This window comes from Tursiops truncatus, chromosome X (genome assembly GCF_011762595.2).
Source record: "Tursiops truncatus isolate mTurTru1 chromosome X, mTurTru1.mat.Y, whole genome shotgun sequence".
Taxonomy (NCBI): domain Eukaryota; kingdom Metazoa; phylum Chordata; class Mammalia; order Artiodactyla; family Delphinidae; genus Tursiops; species Tursiops truncatus.
The window spans coordinates 83,761,728-83,786,286 of NC_047055.1; the positions used below are offsets into that span (position 1 = coordinate 83,761,728).

The 24,559-nt window shown below is 46.8% G+C and overlaps 1 protein-coding gene across 2 annotated transcripts; it reads right to left on the reverse strand.

The window, feature by feature from the left end:
- Positions 1 to 3,257: 3,257 nt before the first annotated feature.
- On the reverse strand, positions 3,258 to 22,775 carry GPR173 (G protein-coupled receptor 173). Of its 2 annotated transcripts, XM_033849599.2 has the most exons (3): positions 22,442 to 22,775; positions 21,866 to 22,022; positions 3,258 to 4,844 (listed from the first exon to the last, which is right to left on the reverse strand). In XM_033849599.2, the coding sequence occupies exon 3, from the start codon at positions 4,745 to 4,747 to the stop codon at positions 3,626 to 3,628; it is 1,122 nt and encodes a 373-aa protein (XP_033705490.1). In that variant the 5' UTR covers positions 4,748 to 4,844; positions 21,866 to 22,022; positions 22,442 to 22,775; the 3' UTR covers positions 3,258 to 3,625. The 2 variants fall into 2 exon arrangements, with proteins under 2 accessions (XP_033705490.1, XP_073655684.1); XM_073799583.1 differs by having other exon boundaries at positions 21,866 to 22,775.
- Positions 22,776 to 24,559: the final 1,784 nt, after the last annotated feature.

Consider the following 24,559-nt stretch of genomic DNA (forward strand, 5'->3'; position numbering starts at 1 on the left):
GCACTTCTTAAATCTGCCCCTGCCCCAGCCCTGGCTTTCGCCCCTGCGGCGGCGAACTCAGAGGCGGCTCCTCGCGGCTCAGGGGGCACTCAAGGAGCCTGGGGTTTAGAAATCGAGGGTCTTTTGTTTGGGGCCAGGTTTTGACGTGGCGTTTCCCATTTCTGCAAAATAGCTCTAGCAATAATAATCGCACCAAAAAAAGTAACTTCCTCTGCGTCATGAAAATGATTGTGATTCAGTTCATCTGCTAGATCTTTCTAGGACTTTCTATGTGTTCATCGACTCCATACTTCTCCTTCCCATCCTTTCCATTTCCTCAGTGTATGCTGTTTTAAATTCTATTTTAGATTTTGGGGAGCCAGCTGGATGGTCTCTCGTGAGGCATGGTGGTGGGGTTCTGGCTTAGGTGTGGGATTCGCATCAAGGATCTGCTCCTCACTTAAACCCTAACCAAATCACTGCCTCTCTCTGAGCTTGTTTCCTCTCCTCTAAATAAGGAGTCCCTAAAAAGACATGTAGGAAACTGCCCATTGCAGGCTTGTGGTAGCAGAGGATTGGAGGCAACCTAGAGACCCATCACCCAGGGGAATGAATAAGGAAAATGTGATACATGTATAAGATGGACCATGTTATAGAATGAATTAGGTCTACATACGGCAACATGGCTGGATCTCTCAAAAACAGAATGTTGAGTGAAGAAAGAAACAGAACAAGATTTATAGTACAATACTGTTTATGTAAATTAAAACACATAACAATACCATACATTTTCACAGATACACATATATGTAAATAAACACATGAACGGTGGATTGGAAGGACGGTACGTTAAATACACGAGAGTGGGTGCCTATGTGGAAGGGGACATGGGATCAGGGATGGGTGATGAAGGGGACAAAACGAAATAAAAAATATAAGGGCCTCATATGAACCAATGATGATACAGTGTGCCAAGAACTGAGGAGTATGGTCAACTCAATTCTGTGCATCTGAGAGAGTAAAGTAATTGAATGCCCAGGGAACAGGCGGGCTGGGGAGACTCCCAGGCTTTTTTTTTTTTCCCCTGTGACATCCCTCCCTCTGAATTTAATCAAAGCTTACCAAAATCCGAGCTGTATACAGTGGACCCTTCCGAAGGGCTCCTATCCCAGACTGAGCAGTCCCTCCAGAAGCCATTATTTTGTGTGTTGGGGGGCGAGCATTACCTAACCCCAATAGTTCCCCTCAAGTTTGATCCCCAATTCCCAGTCAACATTCTCCATGGTGGTCCACTTTCAGGAACACCTTATCTGGCTTTTTGAGAGGAGACTGATACAGGAGTTGGGAGTGGTACCTGGGGGCTCCAGGCTTTGGAAAGAGATGGGGTACTCAAGTATCCTGTTGCCCATGTTCAGAGCCTGGGCCAAGGGAGGAAGATCTTATGAGATGGGAGTCTACCCTCTTGCTACATACATACGTACCGTTTTCAAGTTCCATCTCTCCGACCACTCTACTTCTTGCTGCAGGCACATACTCTATTTTGTCCCCTCTCAATTAGGTGCATATGTGTACATGTGTGCACTGTATATGTCTCCACATACAGGCATTTGGTCACATGTGTGCCCCAGGCAGGAGTGCCCCCCAACAAAGTCACGCAGATACACTATCTCACTTGACCATACCTCCCCACATGTAGTCACACAGACAGGACACACACACACACACACACACACACACACACACACACACACACACACACACAAAGAGAAAACATCCAATATAGCATTGTTCATTTGTTTTCCATTTACAAAATCCAATGGTGAATCCACGCAGTTAGAAAAAGGAAATGGAGGCAAATCCTCCTGAATGTACCCTATCTACCCCCACCCCTGTGGTGCCCCAACCCACCCCCTGAAAGGCACCCCCATCACTATCACTGAGAGAACAGGTACCCCCCACCCCCAGCCTCTCAGCCACTCTGGCCTGCCTTTCCAAGGCCACTCCATAGCCAGGCTCATTATTGTCTCTCCTGCCTAGAGTGCCTTCTCCATCCCTCTTGGGTCAAGGTTTGCCCAGTTCTGGAGCTGTCTTGGAGTAGGGAGGGAGTGTAGGACAAGGGCTTCTGTAGGGAAGGGAAAGGAGGTGGATAAATACAGATCTCCTGCTCTCCCAGGAGATGAGAGGGGGACAGAGAACTTGGGCAAGACCAGGCAAAGAATGCCAGTTTGGCTCACCAGTCCATGAGACTTGATGGGAGCCCAGAGTGGACTCTGCCCTGGGAAGGAGGCTTGGGATCTCCCACCTGGGGATTCTGGCTGCAGTCTGCTCCACTTGGGGTGGAAGTAATGGTGGAGGGAGGAAGAGGGGAAGGGCTGTTCAGTGCAAGGAAGTTGGGGGCTGAGGGCCCAGAAGGCCAAGGGTTACCACAGAGGGGCTTGAGGCTCCTGAGGCTTGAGGGGGACAAAAAGAGGTCAGAGAGGAATGGACTCAAGTCCACAGTGCCCTGGAGTTTATACCACTATGACTTACCAAGTCCCTCAAAGAATTTTCATCTTCAGGAGAGTATCATGAACTCAGGAGACAATTCTGGGGTTGAATTCCACTCTGACCCCAGCCTTTGGGATCCAGCCATTCTGGAGAGTTTGACTTTCTCCCTACACTTCCATGGGGTGGGGGGCTGCTCCTGCCTGTATGGCACCCACATCAACCCCGGTGGGGTTGGAGTGGATTTCCATCCTCAAGAAGAAGAGTTGGGGCACGGGGATCCAGTTGGCAGCTTGAGAGAATGCAGCCAAGCTGGGGTCTCTTCAGCTCAAGGCGTGTACTCACATCCTGCTCTTCACCTAACCTGGGCACATCCCAGAAGCCCTTCTCCCTCCCCTCCTGGCTTCTCAAACAGATGCTCAAGAAACACTTGGGAGGTCTGGACATGGCGGGGATGGAGAAAAGACCGGGCTTGGGACCAGGGTTAGCCTAAAACAACATTGCACACAACATAGCAATTAAACATTCCTTGCTCCCTGGGAACCCAGCAGCCCCTTCGGTCCCTCTTGTCAGCAGATCAATTTCTCTCTAAACATCCAGGCCTTGCTAAAGGACTTGGAAGGGGAGGGTACGTGGGAGCAGAGGGGACAATAAGGACTCTGGAAGTCTATTTTACAGGACAAATTTCCCCCTTCTGGACAATGTCAGAGGAGAGACATTAAAGCAAGAAAGCCTGTCTCCTCAGCTGTGAGTAGAAAAACCTGCATTTTCAGTTTTTTTTTCTGAATTGTCACTTCTGTGTGTGTGTGTGTGTGTGTGTGTGTGTGTGTGTGTGTGTGTGTGTGTGAGAGAGAGAGAGAGAGAGAGAGAGAGAGAGAGAGAGAGAGAGAGAGAGAGAGAGAGAGAGAGAGATTGTAGAAGTGGAGAAGGAGGTGGCGGAGACGGGCCCCACAGAACTAGAAATGCCTCTTTCCTAGTCCCCCACCCAGTCCCCAACCCTGGGGAGGTGCTGACAAAGGTACCTAGATTCCAGGTGGTTCGAGGGGCTGGGGCTGGAGCTCAGAAAGAAAGGCTCCTGTTATGGAGCCCCACCTCTCCCCTTCTGTTGGCCCCATCATGGTGGCCCTGACTTTCTCCCTGCCTGTCTGCCTACCAGCCTGCTTCACATGACACAGTAGGGTTCTCTAGGCGCCGGGGCATCTCCTGTGCCCCAGCAGGGGGCATGAGTCCTCAGGCACTTCTTGAGGTCCTTGTTGAGCAGGAAGCAGACGATCGGGTTGACGGCAGCCTGGGCGAAGCTCATCCAAACAGCGGTGGCCAGGTAACGGTGGGGCACGGCACAGGCTTTCACAAACACTCGCCAGTAGCAGGCCACAATGTAGGGTGACCAGAGTAGCAGGAAGAGCAGTGTGATTGCGTAGAACATACGGCCCAGCTGCTTTTCACCCTTGACCTCGTCCATGCCCAGCAGCCGCCGGCTGGCTGCATGCCCATTCTGCCGGATACCCAGCAGGGTTGGTGGCATGGGCCCACGGCCAAAGCCAGCGATCCAGTTGGCAGCAGCCTGGCCGGTGGCCCCAGGACCATGGAATGTCCAGTTCTGGCTGATGGCTGGCACCATCTGCACGGGCTTCATCTTGCGGTGACGATACTCGAAGAGGAGCAGCTTGCCATAGACAGCATGTGTGGCTGCCATGAGCACAGCCAACATAAGCATGAAGCCCAGCGTGTCATTGGCCTTGAAGTAGCGATGCTCAAAGATGCACTGGTCCTCCTCACGGATGAACTTGTAGGTGCCCACGTCGAAGACAGGTGGGAAGGCCATGGCCACAGACAGGGTCCAGGCCATGCAGATGACAGCTGTGCATGTCCAGAGTGTCATGCGCTTGGCGTAGAAGCGGTGGTGGGCGATGGCCATGTAGCGTGTGACGCTGATGCAGAACAGCATGAAGGCCGCATGGAAGCAAAAGAGCACAGCCATAAAGGCCACAATCTTGCAGCTGAGCGCACTGAAGGTCCATGAGGAGCCGTGGCGCACAGAAGCCAGCACAAAGGGGAAGCAGACGGCAGAGCGTATGCCATCAGCCAGGCACAGGTCCAACAGAAAGTAGTAAGGAGCCTTGTGCAGGGCACGCTCCTTGAGCACCAGCAGGGACAAGATGGCATTGCCCGCCAGGCTCACGCACATGATCAGTCCCAGCAGCACCAGCTTCACGTAAGCCGATGCTGATGGTGGAGACAGTGCGCCGCTCACCTCCTCGGGCTCTCCAGTGGTGTTGGCCATACTGAGGGGCAGGGGCTGCTCCCAACCCTATGGGGTCAGCCAGTCCGGTGCTCGATGGGCCCCGGGGGACTCCATCAGTTGTCCTGCTGGGCTGCACCTGCAAATGAGGACACAGACACAGAGAGACAGAGATATGAGGGCAGGAAAGAGACAGAGAGAAAACACACACAGGGGCACAGAGAGAGTGAGAAAGGAGAGAACAAAGAGATAGAAAATGGACACAAATTGAGACAGAAATGGAGGGGATGAGAAAGAGTGAGAAGAGACAGGGAGAGAGACAGAACCAGAGAGACAGGAAGTGGGGGAAAGAAGGAGGGCGTAGGGAGGGAGGGAGAGAAACACAAGAAAAAGAGACAGTGAGAAACAGGTGGAAAGGAAAAGTGAGGAAGAAACAGAAAGGGCAGTGTTAGTATGTCTAGGTGGCCTCCCCACTTATTCCCCGGCTGGTGTCAGGCCCTGCCCCTGGCCCACTGCTGCTCCTTCTCCCTCCTTGCTGGGTGAGGAGGTGCTTCGTCTCTCTGGATGTCCTCGGTTATCTGTTTCCTCCACTGGTGGGTCTGTGGGATGGGGATGTTGATGCAGCTCTTCTCTCCCTTTGCAAAGCCCAAAGTTTGTGTTCTTCAAACTTTTTAAACTGCCACCCATAGTAAGAAATACATTTTACATCACAGCCTGGTACACATACAAGCATGTGTACATAGAGCTGAACCAAAAGTTTCACAAAACAGTACAGATCCTATGTATAATGTACCTAGTTTCTATTCTGTTTCACAGATTTTTTTGGTTAATGCTGGTAGCCACTCATTAAATAGGTTTCTTTATTCATAACCAAGCATGTGCTTAGCATGCTCGTGGAACAATGGGAAGACCAGTGTGGCTGGAACAGGGTGGCAAGAGAGACAGTGGAAGGTGAATTCACAGAGGGGTCTGGGGCCAGATCGTGCAGGGCTGTGGGCCATGACAAGGACTTGGGTTTTTACTTTAAGTGAGGTGGAGAGTATATGTGAATATAAAGACTTAGGTATGCTTGTGTGTATTCATTTGTTGAAAAACTATTTATTGAGCATATACTGCATGCCAGGCACTGGTGATACAGCTGTGAAATAAACTGACAAAGATCCCTGCCCTTGTGAAGCTGATATTCTAGACAATAAAGAAGATACATAGGTGAAGTATACTAGGTCAAATGATGATAGGTTCCTAAAAATAAAAATAAAGGATGGAAGGGGGATAGGAAGTGCTAAGGGTGGGAGAAGTGCAGTTTTAGATGAGGTGGACAGGGAAGGCTTCATGGAGGAGGTGTCATCTGAGCAAAGACATGAAGGAGGTGAGAGAGTGAGCCATGTGGTCATCTGGGGGAAGAGAAGTCCAGGCAGAGGGAACAGCTAGAGAAAAGGCCCTGAGGTGAGACTGCATGTGGTACATTCGAGGAAGAGCAAAGAAGAGGGTGGAACACAGTGAGTGAGGGGAAAGTGGTAAGAGGTGAGGTCAGAAAGGTGGTGAGGCCAGATCACATAGGCCATGGTGAGGACTGTGACTTTTACTCTGAGTGAGATGGGAGCTGTGGGACGGTTTTGAACAGAGGCGAGATGTGCTATGACTCAGGATTGAATGGGATCCTGCTTGCTGCGGTGAGGAGCACAGATCATGTGAGGCAAAGGTGGAAGTAGGGAGACTACTTAGGAGGCTCTTGCAGTAATCCAGGTAAGGAATAACAGCACCCCCGTGCCTCTTGCCTTGCTTTGCTTCTCTTCCTAGAATTTCTCTCTTCTAATGTACTATATAATTTACTTTTAAAATAGTTGTTTTAATTAATTAATTAATATTGATATATAGTTCATGTATGGTATTATATAAGTTACAGATGGACAACACAGTGATTCACAATTTTAAAGGTTATACTCCATTTATAGTTATTATAAAATATTTACTTTAAATTTTTGGTTTATTGCCTGCCTCTCCCTATTAGAAGGAAAGCTCCACAAGGGTAGGGATTATCGACTCACACACTCTCCTCTAGAAGAGCAGTGCACAGCCCATGGTAGGCCCTCAGTCAAAAGCTGTCAAATCAATTGGTTGAGGGACTAGAGGGGCTGGTGGCTCAGGGAGGGCTGCCTGGAGGCTTCCAGGTGGGATTTGCTGAGAGAGCTGTCTGGGCAGTGAGTGAATGGGACAGCACAGGCAAAACCTGGGGGGAAGCAGGAGAGCTCCTAGTGTGTGCGGGCTGGGTGTGGGGTGTGACAAGGTAGCAGGGCAGTTCCCTGAGGAGAGGCAGCAAGGCAGAAGCTGGAGAAGCTCAGAACTCCTGCTGGGACTGGGATGGGCTTGAAGTTGGGGGAAGTGGGGCTTGAGTGGATGTCTTTCTACCTCCTCCCTCCCAGGAAAACGGCTCCCCTCTGCACTGTTTCCCAGTTCAACCCAACATGGCCTGCCACAGCCATCTGGGGCCAGACTTTGATGGTACCCCAAAGTCTCAGAGCTGGTGCCAGTGGGCCAAGAGAAGGTGCTAGGGCAGGGGCTTGAGAGAAGCGGAGTTGGTGGGCCCCTTCGGCCCCTCAAGGCCTCATAGCTCCCACACAACTGTGGACCAGCCGATAGCTGGGTGTGTGTAAATATGCACACACACACACACACACACACACACACACATACACACACGCACTTCTTAGCCTTCAGGAGAGGCAGGGAGGAAGTGATAGAGACAGAGACTGAATGTAAGACAGAGTCAGAGAGACACATGAGTGACAAAGAAGGAGAGAGGAGCAGAGAGAGAGAGACAGACAGACAGACAGACAGATGGAGACATAGGAGGGAGGGAGGGAAGGGGTGGGACAAATACACAGAGAAAGGAGAGAGCCTTACACAGAGAAGAGGAGATAGAAATAGAGACAGAAAGAGGAAGAAGAGATAAAGTGAGAAAAAAGAGAGAGACAGACACACAGAAACAGAGAAAGTGCAAGAGACAGACAAGGGAGAGAAATAGAGACAGAAAGGGGAAAAATAGAGAGAAAAAATAGAGACAGAAAAAATAGAGACAGAGGGAGAGAGGGAAGGAGGGAGGGAGACAGAGACAGAGAGATAGAAGGAAAGGGATAATGCCAGGAAATAAAGAGAGAAAGATATAGAGAAATAGACAGGGACGGGGAATGAGAGACAGATAAAGAGGGGACGGACACAGAGGCAGAGACAGAGACAGAGAGAGGCAGAAATAAAGATGGAGACAGAGAGGGAGACACAGAGAGACACACTAAGACCAAGAAGATGGATAATGTGTAGCCAAGTCCCAGTGAAAACAAAAACAAACACTAAAACAAAACAAACAAAACAAAAACCCATAAAACAATAGAAGCAAACAAACAAAACTCTGGTGTTGCCTGGAAAGCTGGGGTGATTATATAAAAAGTGAGGAGAGTGTTCTTCTAAGCATAGACTGGCAGCCACAGCCTGGGACCATCCAAAACTAAGGGTGTATGTGCATACACATAACATGTACACACCTGGTCGTGCTCAGATGCCCTTAGAGATACACAGACACCTACACACACACTCACAAACACATAGGCTACTCCTATAGAGACCCATAGACAGCAACCAGCTCACACACAGGGGCACTGGTGTGCACACACGGCACTCATACACACACACACACACACACACACACACACACACACACACACACGGTATATCGTGTATGCGTCCTCATTCACACAGGCACAGTGTACCCTGCTTAAACACCAGTGCTTTGTCCTCAACAAAGGCATTACTGCCCCCTAGGGGACATTTTGGAAATTTATAGGAGCATTTTTGGTTGCCACAGTGCTGGGTGTGTCCTTCTAACATTTGGGGTCCTGGGCAAGGATGCTGGCCATTCAGTGACCTGCGGGGCAGTCCCACACAGCCAACATATGTCCCTCAACCCATAGGATTTTGGACTTGGAATGAACTGAACCTAGAATCTAACTCTATTTCACAGTTAAACACAGTTGTTCCTTTGATTTAATATACCCTGAATTATCCAGGAATGTGGCTGCCATGTAAGTCTAGAGACTGTACTTTGTTTTGTAGAGCACTTTCCTTGAGCTGTTCAGTATTTCAGAAACTCTCACCCCTAGGCCTTTGCCTGTCATTTGCCTGCACTTCGTACAAGGGGCAGCTTCTGATTTTTCCCCTTCTCCTAAATCCACGTTTACTCATCATAAGATGTTACAAGCTTCTAATTCACTGAATCTCCTGGGGAGTGTCATGCCCAAGCATTTCCATATTGAAATGCAAATTATTTTCTTATAAGTCACTTTTATTTCTTATTTATTTATATTAGAGTTAATATAATGTGGCTATTGTATAACATAACTATATGAATTTTCTTTTGAAATTATATATGCAGAGAGATTGTATTATCTAAGAACTTCATGTCCAAATAGTAAAGGGGTGTTACAAAATATGTTACATAAAAGAGGGTGTTGGGTATGAGAGAGCTGAGAATTGCTAATATGCAGACACACTCAGACACACACACACGTGCAGTGGCCCACAAACCCACAATTATAACTCCCTTAACATACACACAAACTTTCAAATTGTGACAGATACACACACACAAACCTACTCATTGTCACTCACATGTAGACTCATATATACCCTTTGTCCCAGTGTACCTGATGATTCAAATCCTCTCACGTATTTAAACTCTTGCAACACAGTTGCAAGAAAACAGTGGCATACCTATGTCATCACATATACAAACATGGTTACACATGTTAACACTCAGTCACTTACATATGCCAGCATGCTCACATGCACTTGAACCCTGCCACACATATGTATATACAGACTGCCCCTCAGATACCCACAGAAAAAACAGACAAGTAAAAAACTGCTCACATATCACACATGTACATACTCTAACACACTCTAACATACAGAGACCAACTGATCCGAAACCTCTCACATAGATTAGGCACACTCACCAACACAGATGTGTACACTCTAGCACAGGTATACACAGATGCCCATACATGTACACGCTCACTCATGCAGAGAAGTAGACCAGCTCCAACACAGACACACACACACACCCCTTAGAAATATGCAAGCACAAGCAAACACAAAGAAAAAAGCCAGATATAGTGTATACAGATACACTCTCACACACAGACGTCTATACACACACAAACTTGCTCACAAACCAGATACTTACTTGACATATACAGCCTGCAACAGGTATACACCCAGAGACAAACCCGTGCAAGTGCACAGAGCAGCCAACTCCAGAACGCACAGGTGGAAACATTGGCAGAGCTGTCTGGGGCTGGAGCAAGAGGAGGCTTGAGGGGACCATGTGAGAAGGGAGGTTGTAAATGTCTGGATTGCTTCCTGTCGAAACATCCCAGATAGTCAGATTTATTACTTTGGTTGCCACTGGTTGTTCATCATCAGTGAGGTTTTTTGGCTTTGCTCATATATGTACAATGTTTGTTTTTCTTTTAATTTGATCTCATTCTTATTTTTCCACAATTTTTTCTATGAAAATAGAAGGGCTGTATGATTGTAGCAGTTATTACTATTATATAGAATTAGGTGTTCCTAAAGAGAATATAACAATTTTGTTAATTTCCTTGATTGTTGCTTCTTTATTAAAAAAGTTTTCTTCTAGAACATTTCATAATTAATTTCATAATTAATTATTATCTTTTGTTTTTAGGTAAAATATTTGTCAGTAAATGAGTGCAGCCTGACTATAGTTGAATTGAATTGATTCATTAAAGGGAACTCTAGGCCTTTCTGGGTTTGTCTCAGAGTGCTGCTTAAAAATGCAGAAGACCTAAAACTTGATTTTTGGAAAAAATCAGTTTTCAGAAGTCACAAAGGGTCACACAAAGGGTCAGTCTGCTGACCCCTTCAATACTTTATATTCACGTAGATTTAATTCTTAAGATATTTCTTTCCCCATCAAATTGGACTTTTTGATTAAAGCTGGAAAATCAAGAGACTCATAAGACAAACACAGTAGTCTCCCCTCCAAAATAATCCAGGATGTTCCTAATTTAAGCAATTTAATGAGGATTGTCTCAAATTTGAGTTCAGCTGCCCAGTTAGCCCTCTTTTCCTCAACCTAAATGTCCAATTTGTGTGGAAAAGTTATCAACAGAAACCTTCGCAGTAGGCTATGTTGGTCAACTGACCACAAAACACTCTATCACACAGAGAAAGATTTGGACTTTTTGAAGCATCTGGAAGAACAAATTAAGAAACTGGGCTCTTTTTTGAGATGAGTTAGAACATTCTTAGATGGAGTTCAACCAGCTAGTAACAGGGTTATACAATTAACAAGTAAAGCTAAGATGCCCGCCCAGTAGAATCTCATATGTTAGCAGTCTGCCAGGAAAATGTCCACACTGTATTTGAGACCAACAAGGTAGAAGAAATAGGACAGGGGCCACTTTCAATTATTTCTGTTAGGAGATACACTGGTGACAGGTCAAAGGACATCGAGATAACACTAACCCAGAAGATTGCTGAATCAAAGGGGTTTTCATTTTCTATTGATGTATCTCAGGATGTTGATTAACTGTGCTTGGTTTATAGTACTAGTCAGAAAGCCTGAAGAGAAATGCCAGAAGCACCAAAATAAACTAAGGTTGAAATACTCAAAGTGATACATAAATATTTTGAAATATTGTGGAAACTCTGCATAAATCTGTGGACTGACGCTGCTGTTGTGATGGCAGGAAGTTTACAGCTGGAATTTGTTCTGAAAATGCTGAGAGTCATCCACTGAGGAGCCTTAACCTATAAAAGTTTGCCTGAAGGTCTAACTTCCACAGTAAATGATGCCAGGTGAATTTAATTAGATCCAAGGCACTACCCACCCACTTGTCAGCTTTCTGTGAAGCACTGGAATCAGTACACCCTTCTCTATTGTTTTAAGCCTAAGTGTGTAGAGTTTATAATGGATTTATGAGCTAAAAGAAAAATTACAGCATTCCTCTGTGAATGACTCTCACTTTGCAGATTTGATGCTTACTGGCTTCAACACATGGCTCTTTGAGCACATGAATAAAATTACATCAAAAATTTTCGACACTCAAAGATACATGAAAGTATACCAGCAAGGTTTATGGATTTGAAGCCAAACTTCAACTTAGAAGAAATCAGGTCAAGTACGGTTCCTTGGGTGATGTTTAGTTAGCATTATAAGTTAAATACTAAAGAAGATTTACTAGGATGAATAGAACAAGGTCTACTTAGGGGAAAACTTCATCATTATTTTTAAATACTCAAAATGAAAATTTTCTGTTGGATCCAAAATTCATGAGCATTTGTTACAAGAAATTTCAAGATCACATTTGACTGAAAGAAAAGAAAGAGGTGTTAGATTTAAAGAAGGATCTCACCTTTGAAGTACGAAATTCAAAGACTAAGAATTATAGATTATTGATGAGAAAAGAGTTTTAATAAATTAAAAAATACCCTTTGACCATTTGCTGCCACTTAGGCAAATGGTTTCCTGTTGATGGTGACTACCAAGAGACAGAAGAGAGTATGTAGCTATTCTGAGCATAAAAGCTGGGTCTCTGCCTGGGCATAGCAAGAACAAGTGAGTTATAAAAGGGAGGTGAAAAAGGGAGGCACGAACAAGCAGTTGTTCCATTTGTTAAGAAAGGTTGGTATGGTGTGAAAGCACCAGCCATATTCAACACAAGAAACTGCACCTGATGCTTCAGAGAAACCAAAATGATACCTGATGACCCCAAAGCTCATGCTTTTGAGGTGAGTTTTGCTGACCTGCACAACCATGCTGCTACATTCATACATTCAAGCTAATTATGAGGACATTAGGGCAAACTATGCCTAAACAACCTCCATGGAATGGGTCTTACCTTCAACAACATGCCTTCCAAGATCAAGAAGAGGCAGGCCACAATAGAAGTTTATATCCGTGTCAAAAGTACCAATGGTTATTTGCTTCATTTGTTCTGTTTGGGTTTTTACCAAGAAACACAACAACTTGGCATAAGGGATCTACGCTCGGCACCAAGTGATTTACCAAATCATGATGAAAATGACCATAAAATAAACCAAGACAGTCATGACCAAAGATGCAGAAGAAGTGGGCACGAATGTTGACCACTACAGATTTGCACGAGTGAATTAAAAAGTTATGTTTACAGAAGTGAGCTCAAGTGTACTATGAAAATATTTGGAAAAGATTTCATTTGAAAGTTGCATACAAATTCAATATTAAATAACTCTCCTAAAACTTGGCATTTTAATTTTTCTTACCACAATTTTTATAATATAAAGAAAATGTAAGGAATTTCTTTTCACCAAACCCCAGTAGCCCTACATCCTCTTAAGTTTACTACAGTGTGCCATACAAATATTTCACCTTCTCTGTGTGCCTGACACATTCACAGCTAGTCGTATTGCGTGGACACTTGCACACATGAACAGATACACAGCACACAGGCATAGGTGTACATGGAGATTCAAATTTACACACACATCCAGACTTACCCCAGCTGATAGGTGCAGTCAGATGCTCACACACACACCTCCTCCTCTACACAGAAAGAGGCATGTGTGTAGGTGCCCACTTACCAGCAAATCATGCAAAGATTTATATAACACACACACACACATATAACCACACTTCTATAGAAATACAGGCCTAGGCACCGATACATTTGCCATTCACATGGGCACGTGCACACACATACACCTACAGACCAAATCGTATGGACCTATATGCTTTCAGACACAGTCATGTATGCACAGATGTAAGAACTTGACATTCAGTCACAGGGCAAGTGCAGCTCACATCCTACAGATCCAGGCCCTTCCCCACCCCAGGTTCTTACACTAAGAGATTAAAACCTACCATCTTATATGTACCCTGCCCTGGCACACATACATATACACACAGTACAGACTTGCTCGCCCATACAGACACATGGCTCAGGCTCACTGAGGCAGGCATGGCTCAGGCTACACACAGAGGCAGGCAGGCAGGTGAAGCAATGCAGGCTCACACATACACACCCATATAGCTACTGCTGCTTATAAACACAGACAGACACACTCATTCACACCTACACATACATTCACATGACACAGATACACACATCCTAGTACATGGCCATATAGGCCTAAATCCTCTACACACACACGCATCCACCTACATCATCACATATAAACCTGAACACCAACCTTCTTACATTTATAGACACTCACAACATGCACACATTTACATCCTGACCACTATAAACCCGTTTACATATTCAGATAAAAACGCACTGCGCACTACCACAGATACAGGTATATGCACTCATACACTCAGATGTGTGTATGCTGGGAAGCATACACACAGGGCCAAACCTCTTCCATCAACCTCCTAGACCCACACTTCCATCCTCATACACCCATGGTTTTACATACACACTGGGACACATATAAGTACAAACCCACTTTTATGTATAAACACACCCTCACATACACCCACAATCTGCTCATTCTCTCACACATACATGTGGATACTGATAATGTGGCAAATACACACATAGAAACTACCCCGTTCACACTTGCAGATAGACACATACTGTCACTTACACATAGGCGTATGTGACAATTATAGTACTGGGTAACTCCTTATGTGGCACAGAGGACTCAATATGTACCAGGCACAGTCCAAAGCACTTTTTGAATATTAACTCATCCAATTCTCACTCTATGAGATAGGTAGTATTATTACCCCTACTTTACAAATAAGAAACTAGGGCTTAGTTGAGGTTAGGTGACTTGTCCAAAGCCACACAGCTAATAAAGGCATGTAAACCCAGAGCCTGGCTCAAGACCTTACAGATCCAACTTACTCACATGTAGAAACACACTCATCTCATACACATATACAGATACACACTACTTTAGCACAAGCACATGCACACACAAGCCATGTACTGACAGGCTCAGGTACAAACAGTTACACACATAAACATACACAAACATGGACATGCTCACATTTACAGACACTCCAGCAGAGGTATATCTTGCCCCAGGAAAGATATACACATTCATACACACACCCACAATCATGCACCCCACCAATACACACCCACACTACTAAACACACAAAACACCCACATATACCACCTACACACCATCTAAATAAATCCACACTCACATACAGATGCACCCACATTCTCAGATACTCTCCCCAACCAGATATACCCAAATGCTCTCACACACACTACCCACATATATTCACATGCACACACATCACCCAGATATACCCTATCTCCCTCCCATACACCATCCAGAGAGAACCGCACACATCCTACTTAGACATACCCACTCCCACACTCCCCAGCCCAGGTGGGTACACATTCTCTTTCTCACACACACTATTCAGATGCACCCACTCTCACACACACACCCAATACTGATACACACCCTCTCACACACATCCCATCTAGACACACCCATCCTCATACACACATACCTCAAATACACCTACACTCACAGGCACTCCACCCAGGTACAGCCACACTTTAAGCAAACTTCCAACTCAGTACACCCACACTCTCACATACAACATTCAGATACACCCAAACTCACACACATTCCCAACCCAGAGCCCTCATACCCAACCCAGGCAAACCTACAGTCTTTTTCACATGTGGTATCAAGATACGCCTACAATGACACACACACCATTCAAACACACTACACTTACACCCCACCCAGATACTCACACTCACCCAATTCAAATACATCCACATGAACAGATACCCACATACACATAATCCAGAGACACCCACTCACAAACAAATCCTATCCATATATGCCCACACTTCTCATGTTCTTTCTTTGTCTCTCTGTCTCTGCCTCTCTCACACATACACACACACACAGAGCCCACTCACACAGCCCCAGCCAGATACATCCACACTCTCATACATACACACAACATCCAGATTCATCCCATGTGGACCACTGAGATACATTCACACCCATATGCATCATCTAGATACACTCCACTACCATCTAGATACACTTGCAAATTCACACACACACATCCCATCCAGATAATCCAACTTTCATACATGCCATCCAGGTGCACTTCCCCAGACACTCCACTGCCCAAACACATCCAATGTTCTCATCCTCTCCACACCACCCAGATGCCCCCACATTCCAAACTCACACTTCCCACCCAGTAATGTCCCCCAAACTCTCGTTCTCACACCTCATCCAGTTATACACACACTCACACACATACCCAAGTACATATATACCCAGATATGCACCCAAAGCTCTAACAACACACCATTCAGATATACCTTAATACATACTCCACCACCCAAATACACCTGTGCTCTCACCCACCCACCATCCAGATGCACTCACATTCAAACACACTCCACCCAAAATACACCCACACACTGTCTCACAAACAGCCCAGATGTACCATATTTTCTCACACATCATCCAGATACACCCAGCCACACACCAAAACACTCACATTCACTCCCTGACCCAATAAAACCCAAACACTTCTACCCCATCCAGATACACCTACACACTTCTCCCACTGGATACATTCATGCTCTCACACTCCCACCACACTCAGAAACACCTACGCACTCTCTTATACATACACACAATCCAGCTCCCCCCTCTCTCTTAATCACCATCATCCAGAATACCCACACTCCACGCACACCATGCAGGTATACCCATGTTCTCTCACACACCACACACACCTCACTCACATATACCCCCCACAGCATCCACAGATACTCCCAATTATATACACACTCACATATACCCCACCCTCACCCAGATGTGCCCAAATTCTCTCTCTTACACACACACACACACACAGACACACACACCATCTAGATAAACTCCATCATACACTTATATTGCCTAGATACACGTGTTCTCTCACCCACCTACACACCATCCAGATACACCCACACTTGAATGCCCCCACCCCAATACACCATACTCCTTCATACACTCACTCTACCCAGAAATACCCACACTCCCTCTTATACACGTAACATAGATAGGTCCACACTGTAAAACATACATCATCTACATAACCCCCGACTCTCTCTTGCGCCATCCAGATACACGCATACTTACATACCCCTCAAATATATATATCCTCACACATATTCCCACACAGCCACACCCAAAATGTTACTTATACCATCCTCCACCGAAATAGGCCAATGGTCTCATAGTGCCTCACAAATGCACCATTCACACACACCCACATCCACACTCATCCCTCTCAAATACACCCAAATGTCTCACACTCAAACCCTACCCAGATACGCCCAGGCTCTCTCTTACATACACACAACCCAGATCCCTTCTCTCTCTTTCTCTCTCTCTCTCTTTTTCTCTCTCAACAAATATAGCACCCACTCCACACACACACCCCACTTTACCTGAATATACCTTCACTTTTCACTTACACATACACATTTAGATCTAGATTTCTCCCTGGATAGCACAACTTGGGTGTTGTGTGTGAAAACCATTTACCAACCCTTGATACCATACAATGCCATTTTGTCCTGGGCCTTTGATGGTGGGGGGAGGATGGGAAATGAGGTCTTTGTGTTTCAAGAAATCCTTTTCTAAAGAGGTCACAGGCCCCCTTCCCTAGTAGGATATCAGTCATTTTTGGTTCTTACTTCTTGAGTGTGAATGATGACAGGAATTCTCCTGAGACCCTCACAGAAGCCCAGCACATGGTCAAGGCCAGAGAAACCCCAGAAGGGGGTCATGGATTGCTCAAGTGTTTTGGCTTCCATCATCTAGGATGTCTACACAATTAGAGCCAGACATAGTCTAGCAGGGTACCTGACTTTCAGACAGGCACATAAATACACGCTGGAGTACACATAGCATCACACAGACTCATAAGTACCCCCCCCCTTATCACCCTCTCAATGATAAGGCCTATCTGCACAAGCCCAAGGCCAAATCTTTCTCCCTCTCTCACATACATACCATGAGACAGGCACATGCACAAATACCTACACTCATCCCTACAACAGGCACGCCCACAGCAGTGCACACTCACACTGCACTTGGTCCCACATATGCACATCCATTTATTCTCAAACACAGACATATATGCATAGCATATACTCACATGACATAATGCCCATGAGGACATACTTTCACTCACAAACACAGGCGTACACACAGGCATATTTACATATGTCCACAGACAGGCAGACTCTGTATCACACCCAGTGAGACAATGAACAAACACGACACACAGAGGTGAGCTCCCAAATGTATACACATACAGCCCCAGACATGACCACATAAGCATATTCACACATACTCACACCAGGATGTACTCACACAAATGAACACCCAGATGTGCACATGCTTGTCAATTAGATGGTGTACTCATACATGGACATTCTAACACACATAGACTTATACACACAACTGGGCATGTACACCTATAAGCGTATTCACATGAACTTAGGCTTGTACCTCATTCATTTCTGCATGCACAGAATCAGACATGGAGACACAAATGTACTTACAAAACACAATTACGCACACCATTTATGTTGACACATGTTCATACACCCATGAGAAAATATGCAAACAAAAGAAGACTCATGCACACATGGAAGAATAGTCACATATTCTCACACACTTGTACATCTGCACAAGAAGAATTGCTAACACTCATTACAGACACACACATGCAAAGACAACCTCACACACACACACTCAAACGCACTTATAGGCCAAGAGTGGTGTGTATGTACATTCACTTACACAGTTCTACAACATATGCTCCAGAACAAACAATGGTAGATAAATACAAATACACATATGCAAATAATTAGAACTATACAAATTGGTGCAGTTCAGACACCACCTGTACATTCAGACAGACACACACCCAGGCATATTTACACACACATACACTTAGATGTGTGTGAATACACAGGTAAATATACAGACATGTTCACTCAAGTGCACACACAGCTAGATGTTCACACATACTAGCATATACACACACATTCACTCAGTCACTCACAGGCATTTCCACACACACATTCACATTCACTCAGAAATTCAAACAAAATACATAATGAGACAGGTGCATCCAAGTATTATGAGTTGTAGTTACTCATGCACACACCACACTGAGTGAGTGTGAGTGCACACTCACACTAAGAGATGCACTCACACCACGCTCAGAGATGTACGCTCAGAGGTACAACAGTGTACCCAGAAACACAACTAGACATATACATGAATGCAGCCATTTACCTATGCACACAGCTTTTTGTGCATATATTTAAAGGTGTACAGCCCCCCAGCCATACCCATATATATAATCAAATGTGCACACATAGGCAAACCACAAGGCATACTTTCATGAACAAAACATGTGCATTCACACACTCTCCCCTACCCACACAATTAGTTATCCTTATACTAGTGTGACCATCTACACTAACATTTCCCTAATCAGATGTAGACCCATGGGTCTGTCTACAGACAATATGTATTCAAACATGCACACACAGACGTAGACATAATTCAAAATGCTGGAGAATCCACAAAGACATTCACACACAGGCCTACTCATACATATACACGACAGGCACACCCACACAGAAGCATGTGTATCCACACTTACCCTCCCATACATGCATGGCCATACACACATACACATGCCCTTACACTTACAAACACACCATTTAGATGCACTTGTATTCATATGCACACAGGGGCATACACAAATATACACAATCAGATATATCTGGGCAATCACCTAATAGGACATGTACACCCAGGCATTCTGAAACCCTCACACTCATACACATACAATCAGACATGTACACTCAAAGACAAATGTATACAACATACATATATTTAGCCAGACATTCAACAGGCCTATTGGCTCAGAGAAACACACCCTCACTGAGGCTCAGGATCCAACATGCCCATTTGCTCACCCACACAGACATGCAAAGTCATACCCACTCCCTTGTACACACACCATCCTACCCAGACACCCACACACTTTCACACCATCATGTGACCTGCTAACACACACAGACTCATACACATTCATAGTGCCCATGAACAGACAGACACACACAGCTATATGTTTTCAGTTGCACATATACACCCACGCTCAGGCCTAGATGCCTCTGGACCACAGGTAGGGTTCTCTCCCTTCTGCACCTAATGCTTCTTCAGAAAAGTCTACTCCATAAGCCTACTCTATATATCCCACCCCTCCCTGCCCCCACAGAGGAGGTCTTCTGGGCCTCAGTGTTTCCCCTCTTTCTAATGCTCCCCTGGCCTTGAGGACTCTCCTCCGGCCACTGACCCCTCACTCAGTGTTCTACCACATCTCACACCCAGAAACCAGCCAGCAGACCCAACTGTCCCTCCAGCCTAGGCTCTATGTTAGTGACTCCCTGGGACCCGTCCCCCACAGCTCTGGCTGCTGCATGGGCCACACCCGAAGCCCTGTGATCTCAGAAGCTTCAGCCCTGTCCCCACGCCCTGCCAACCACTGACCACAGGCCAAACTCTTGCCAAGTCTCCCCTCAACAGGGAGATGCATATATCACCAGAGTCAGCAATGCTGCAGGCTGCAAGCCAGGCCTCTGCTAGCTCACGGGGGCTAGAGCCTCTGTGTGTGTGTGTGCACAGACAGGGGAAAGTGCAGGAAAGGAGCCTGGAGGAGGGTGGGGGCAGGAGGCTCTGCCCACAGCCACCACTTATTCCTCCTTACAAATGAGGAGTAACAACACAGAGTTGCTCCTGCCTCCCCTTCCCCTCCTCCATTTACCTACCTGCTGCCCTCCCCAGATCTCAGCCAAGAACCTGGAGAAGAGGGGCCAGTCCTTCCCCCAAATAATTAATGACAATATTAATCATGAACAATCAGCAACAATATTGACCATGAGCTTTGCTGACATTGCTTCAGGGCCACTTCTATACACATCCTTTACTTACATGCACCAACTCATTTAGTCACTACACACAGCCATGAAGGAAGGGTTACCAGTCTCTTTGACAGATGAGAAAACTAAGGTTCAATAAGTAGCACACTTTCACTAAAGTTGCAGAGCCAGTAGTTGAGGGAGGTGTCCCTGAAGAATCCATGTTCTCCATATACCAGGCTTTCCTGCTTCTTCAGACAGAGGGACCACAAGGCCATAATATCTGGGGAATCCCAGACACAACATGGGAGTCCGAAACAGACTGAGAGCCTTGGATGAAGGCTGGGGCCCACACTGTGGGGACAACCATGTTGTGTCTGGCCCCTGCAGGATGTTGTGTGGCATGGTCCTTGCCTCCACCAAGACATCAAGCAGACTAGGGCCTGGAAGTGCTCCCCACCCCCACCTCACCTTCCTTTTAGCCCTACAGTGGCTTCCTCCCCCTTGCTGGAAATCACAGCAGTATCTTCCCTGGTGAGTGAGCAAAAGTCAGTGCTACTTGTGGGCAGAGACAGGGGAAGGAAGGAAGGAAAGAAGGAAGGAAGGAAAGAAGGAAACAAGGAGTGGGGGGTGGTCTGGGCTGGGAGCAGCTTCTCTGTCACGTCTATTCACCTGCCAGCTCACACACTCAGGCAGACACACATACACCCTGCATGCTGGCCAAGGAAGCTGTCGGAGAGTGGAGGAGGAGGGAGAGGGAGAGGAGGCAGCTGCAGGAGGCTGAGCCTGCCCAGGGTGCAGGCATCATGAGGGGAGCACAGCCGGGCTCCAGGCATGCCTTCCACAGACAGCACACAAGGAAATATTAACACAGCCTCATGCTCAAATGCGACCATAATGATAAAAACAGACCTTGTACGGGGAAACAGGTGGTGGTTCCCTTCCTCACGGGACATTTGGGATTGAGGAAGATGGGGATGGCTAGAGGACTCTCCAGGCTTGAGTGCCCAAGTAGCCCTTGTGATGGAGTAGAAAGAGAGAGAGACTAACAGAACCAGAGAGAGACAGAGAGCATGGCAGTGATGGAGACTCTGGAATATGTGTGGGGAGACAGAAGTCCCAGCCCCCCATCCTCGGTGGAGGGACGCTGACTACTTACCTTGGCTCTCTCAGCAGGGTTGTCTTGGAATCGAGGGAGGGGGCTCAAGCTGTCTCACTCAGGATAAATCACAGCCCAGGCCACATTGTGGGACCCTCCATGAGCTGGCAGCCAGTGACATTCCTGCTTCTGTTGCCGTGGATACAGCCGGGCTGGTCTAAATCGCAGACATCAGGGGAAGCAGGCACTGAAGGAGTGCACTGGGCAGGGCTGGGGGTGTTGGGGAACACCAGGTGGGCAGCACACAGCCTTGGGGTGCCCAGCTAGCTGGCAGGTGGGGGTCCAGGCAGGTGCTTCCCCAACTACACACTCCCACCCCCATCTTCACGCCACCGCCAAGCTGGGAGGGGGGCCAGCACTGGCCCCTGCTACCCGTCTGCCCACCTGGCTGCCGGTCCCCCCTTCCCCCTCCCTGTCTGCCCGCTGGCCGCCGCCTTTTGTCCTCAGAAGACACGGTCCCCGCGGGGCCTCTGCCAAGCCTCCAGCAGATGCTCAGGGTCTGGGGCTCCTCCCTGGGAGCACTCGGGCCATGGCCTGGGAGAGCCCCAGGTTGTGGGAGCTCTCATCCAGGCTCACCTCGATCCCCAGGCCTGTCGGGGATGGGGAAGAGGTGCAGGTCCACAGCCAGAGGCAGCAGCAGAGGTGGAGTTGGGGAGGGGATGGACGCCAGAAAGAGGGGGTGGGGTGGAGAGAGAGGCTGGCCTGATAGCTGTGTCCCGGGTTTTAGATCCGGGTTGAGGAGGGTGGCTCAGAGCATCCGAGGGGGGGGGTCCTGATGCAAAACAGGGGCACCATGGGCCTGCCGGAGGGACCCTCCAGGCCTGGGAAGCACCCCAGCTTACACAAATTTAGGTCCCAAGATGCTGGGGACACCCAGCCTGGATAAGGCATCAGCGGGGAGCCCAGGGCACTAAGCTGGACCCCATCTGGGCTGTCCGTCCCCCCTCTCCTCGATTTGCACGGTCCCTGCCTCAGGGGCGGGCGGAGGAGGGAGGGAGGCAGGGAGGGAGAGGGAGGGAGGGAAGGAGGGAGGCTGAGCAGGCAGGGAGACTCCCAGCCGCCAGCCTGGTCCTCCCTGGGGCGGAGCGGGGCGGGGCGGGGCGGGGCGGGGAAGGGGGGCTGGTGAGGCCGGGGAGGACCCGGCTGGCTGGCAGGCCGACTGGGTGGGGATGCTGGCGTGGCGGCTGTGCTGCCAGGACAATAGCTGCCTGGGGAATTCAGACTCCGGCCTTTCTGAGATGCTGGAGAGAGGCATGCGTGGAGGTGGGGAGAAGTGCATGGGCTACAAGTGCAGAGGAGGCAGGGGTGGGGGGATCTACGGTTGGGGTCAGAGCAGAAAGGTCCTGTGGAAGTTTCTCAAAAGCTTTCGCTTGGGAGGGATCCTTAAAGCTCTGAGAGGTAGGATAGACAACCTTATTTAGAATGGGTTCTATGGGCATTTTCCCAGCAAGGCCTGTAGGTGGGAGGGGGTGGGTGCGGGGGCGTGGCAGGGAGCGCTGCCCATCTCTGAACAGCCCTTCTCAGGACGTCATCTCCCGTGCCACCCCTACTTTCTCTGGGCCAGTAGACAGATACGCACCCATAGTTATGGCCACGTTCCAGGACAGCAGAATGGGCCAGGGGAGGAGAAGCCTTGTAGGCAGAGGTTCGAAGGCAAGGAAGAAATACTTCTGTCCTGAATAGATTAAATTGGGACCAAATGATGCCATAGTGGTTCCCCTAATTTATAGCATTTAAGAATTCCAGTTCCCTTGATATAAGCAATTTTCTTCTATTTTCTTTCTTCCCTCATTCATTAGTTCACTCATTTATTAAGCATGGCTGTATGCTAGGTCCAGTGGTGGGCACTGACAATGTAGGTGAATCAGACTTGCTCTCTGCCCTTAGGAAACCCTTGCTCCACTGCCAAGCTGTGGTCCTGCAATCCACCTGCATCTGAACCCCCATAGAGTTTGTGAAACCCAGGCCTACCTCCCAGAAATACTAATTTAGGAGGTTTGAGATGAAGCTCCAAAACCTGTATTTTGACACGGCCCTCAGGTGGTTATTGTTATGTTTGGGCATCATGCTTTGGAGAGGGAAGAAAACCCATGAGTCAAATATAAATTCACAATGGAAATTAGAAAATATTTTGAACTGAGTGATAATGAAAATATTATATCTGAAATTCTGTTGGATGCTGCTAAGGCTATGCTTAGAGAGAAATTATAGCCTTAAATATATATTATTCTTTAAAAAGGCTGAAAATCCATCTCAAGAAGTTAGACAAAGCAAATTAAAGAAAGTAGAAGGAGAGAAATAACAGAGATAAGAGAGAAATCAATGAAACAGAAAACAGAACCACAACAGAGTATTGACAAAGCTAAAAGTTGATTCTTTGAAAAAAAACTAGAAAAATGATAAATCCCTGAGACTGATCCAGAAAAAAAAAATAGAAGGCACATAACTAGTATCAGGAACAAAAGGGGGCACTACAATATGGGTTGGATATACATTAAAAAATACAATAAGGCAGTATTATGAAGAACTTTATACTAATAAATTTGAAAATTTTGATGAGATGGGGACATTCCTAGAAAAATACAATTTACTAAAACTTGCACAAGAAAAATTTTTATCTGAATAATCCTATAACTATTAAATCATTGAATTTATAATTTAAAAAGCTTTCCACAAAGAAACCTCCAGACCCAG

Bases quoted from the DNA above. Each gene is read 5' to 3' on its own strand.
- GPR173 (XM_033849599.2), bottom strand. From the start codon at position 4,747: ATGGCCAACACCACTGGAGAGCCCGAGGAGGTGAGCGGCGCACTGTCT.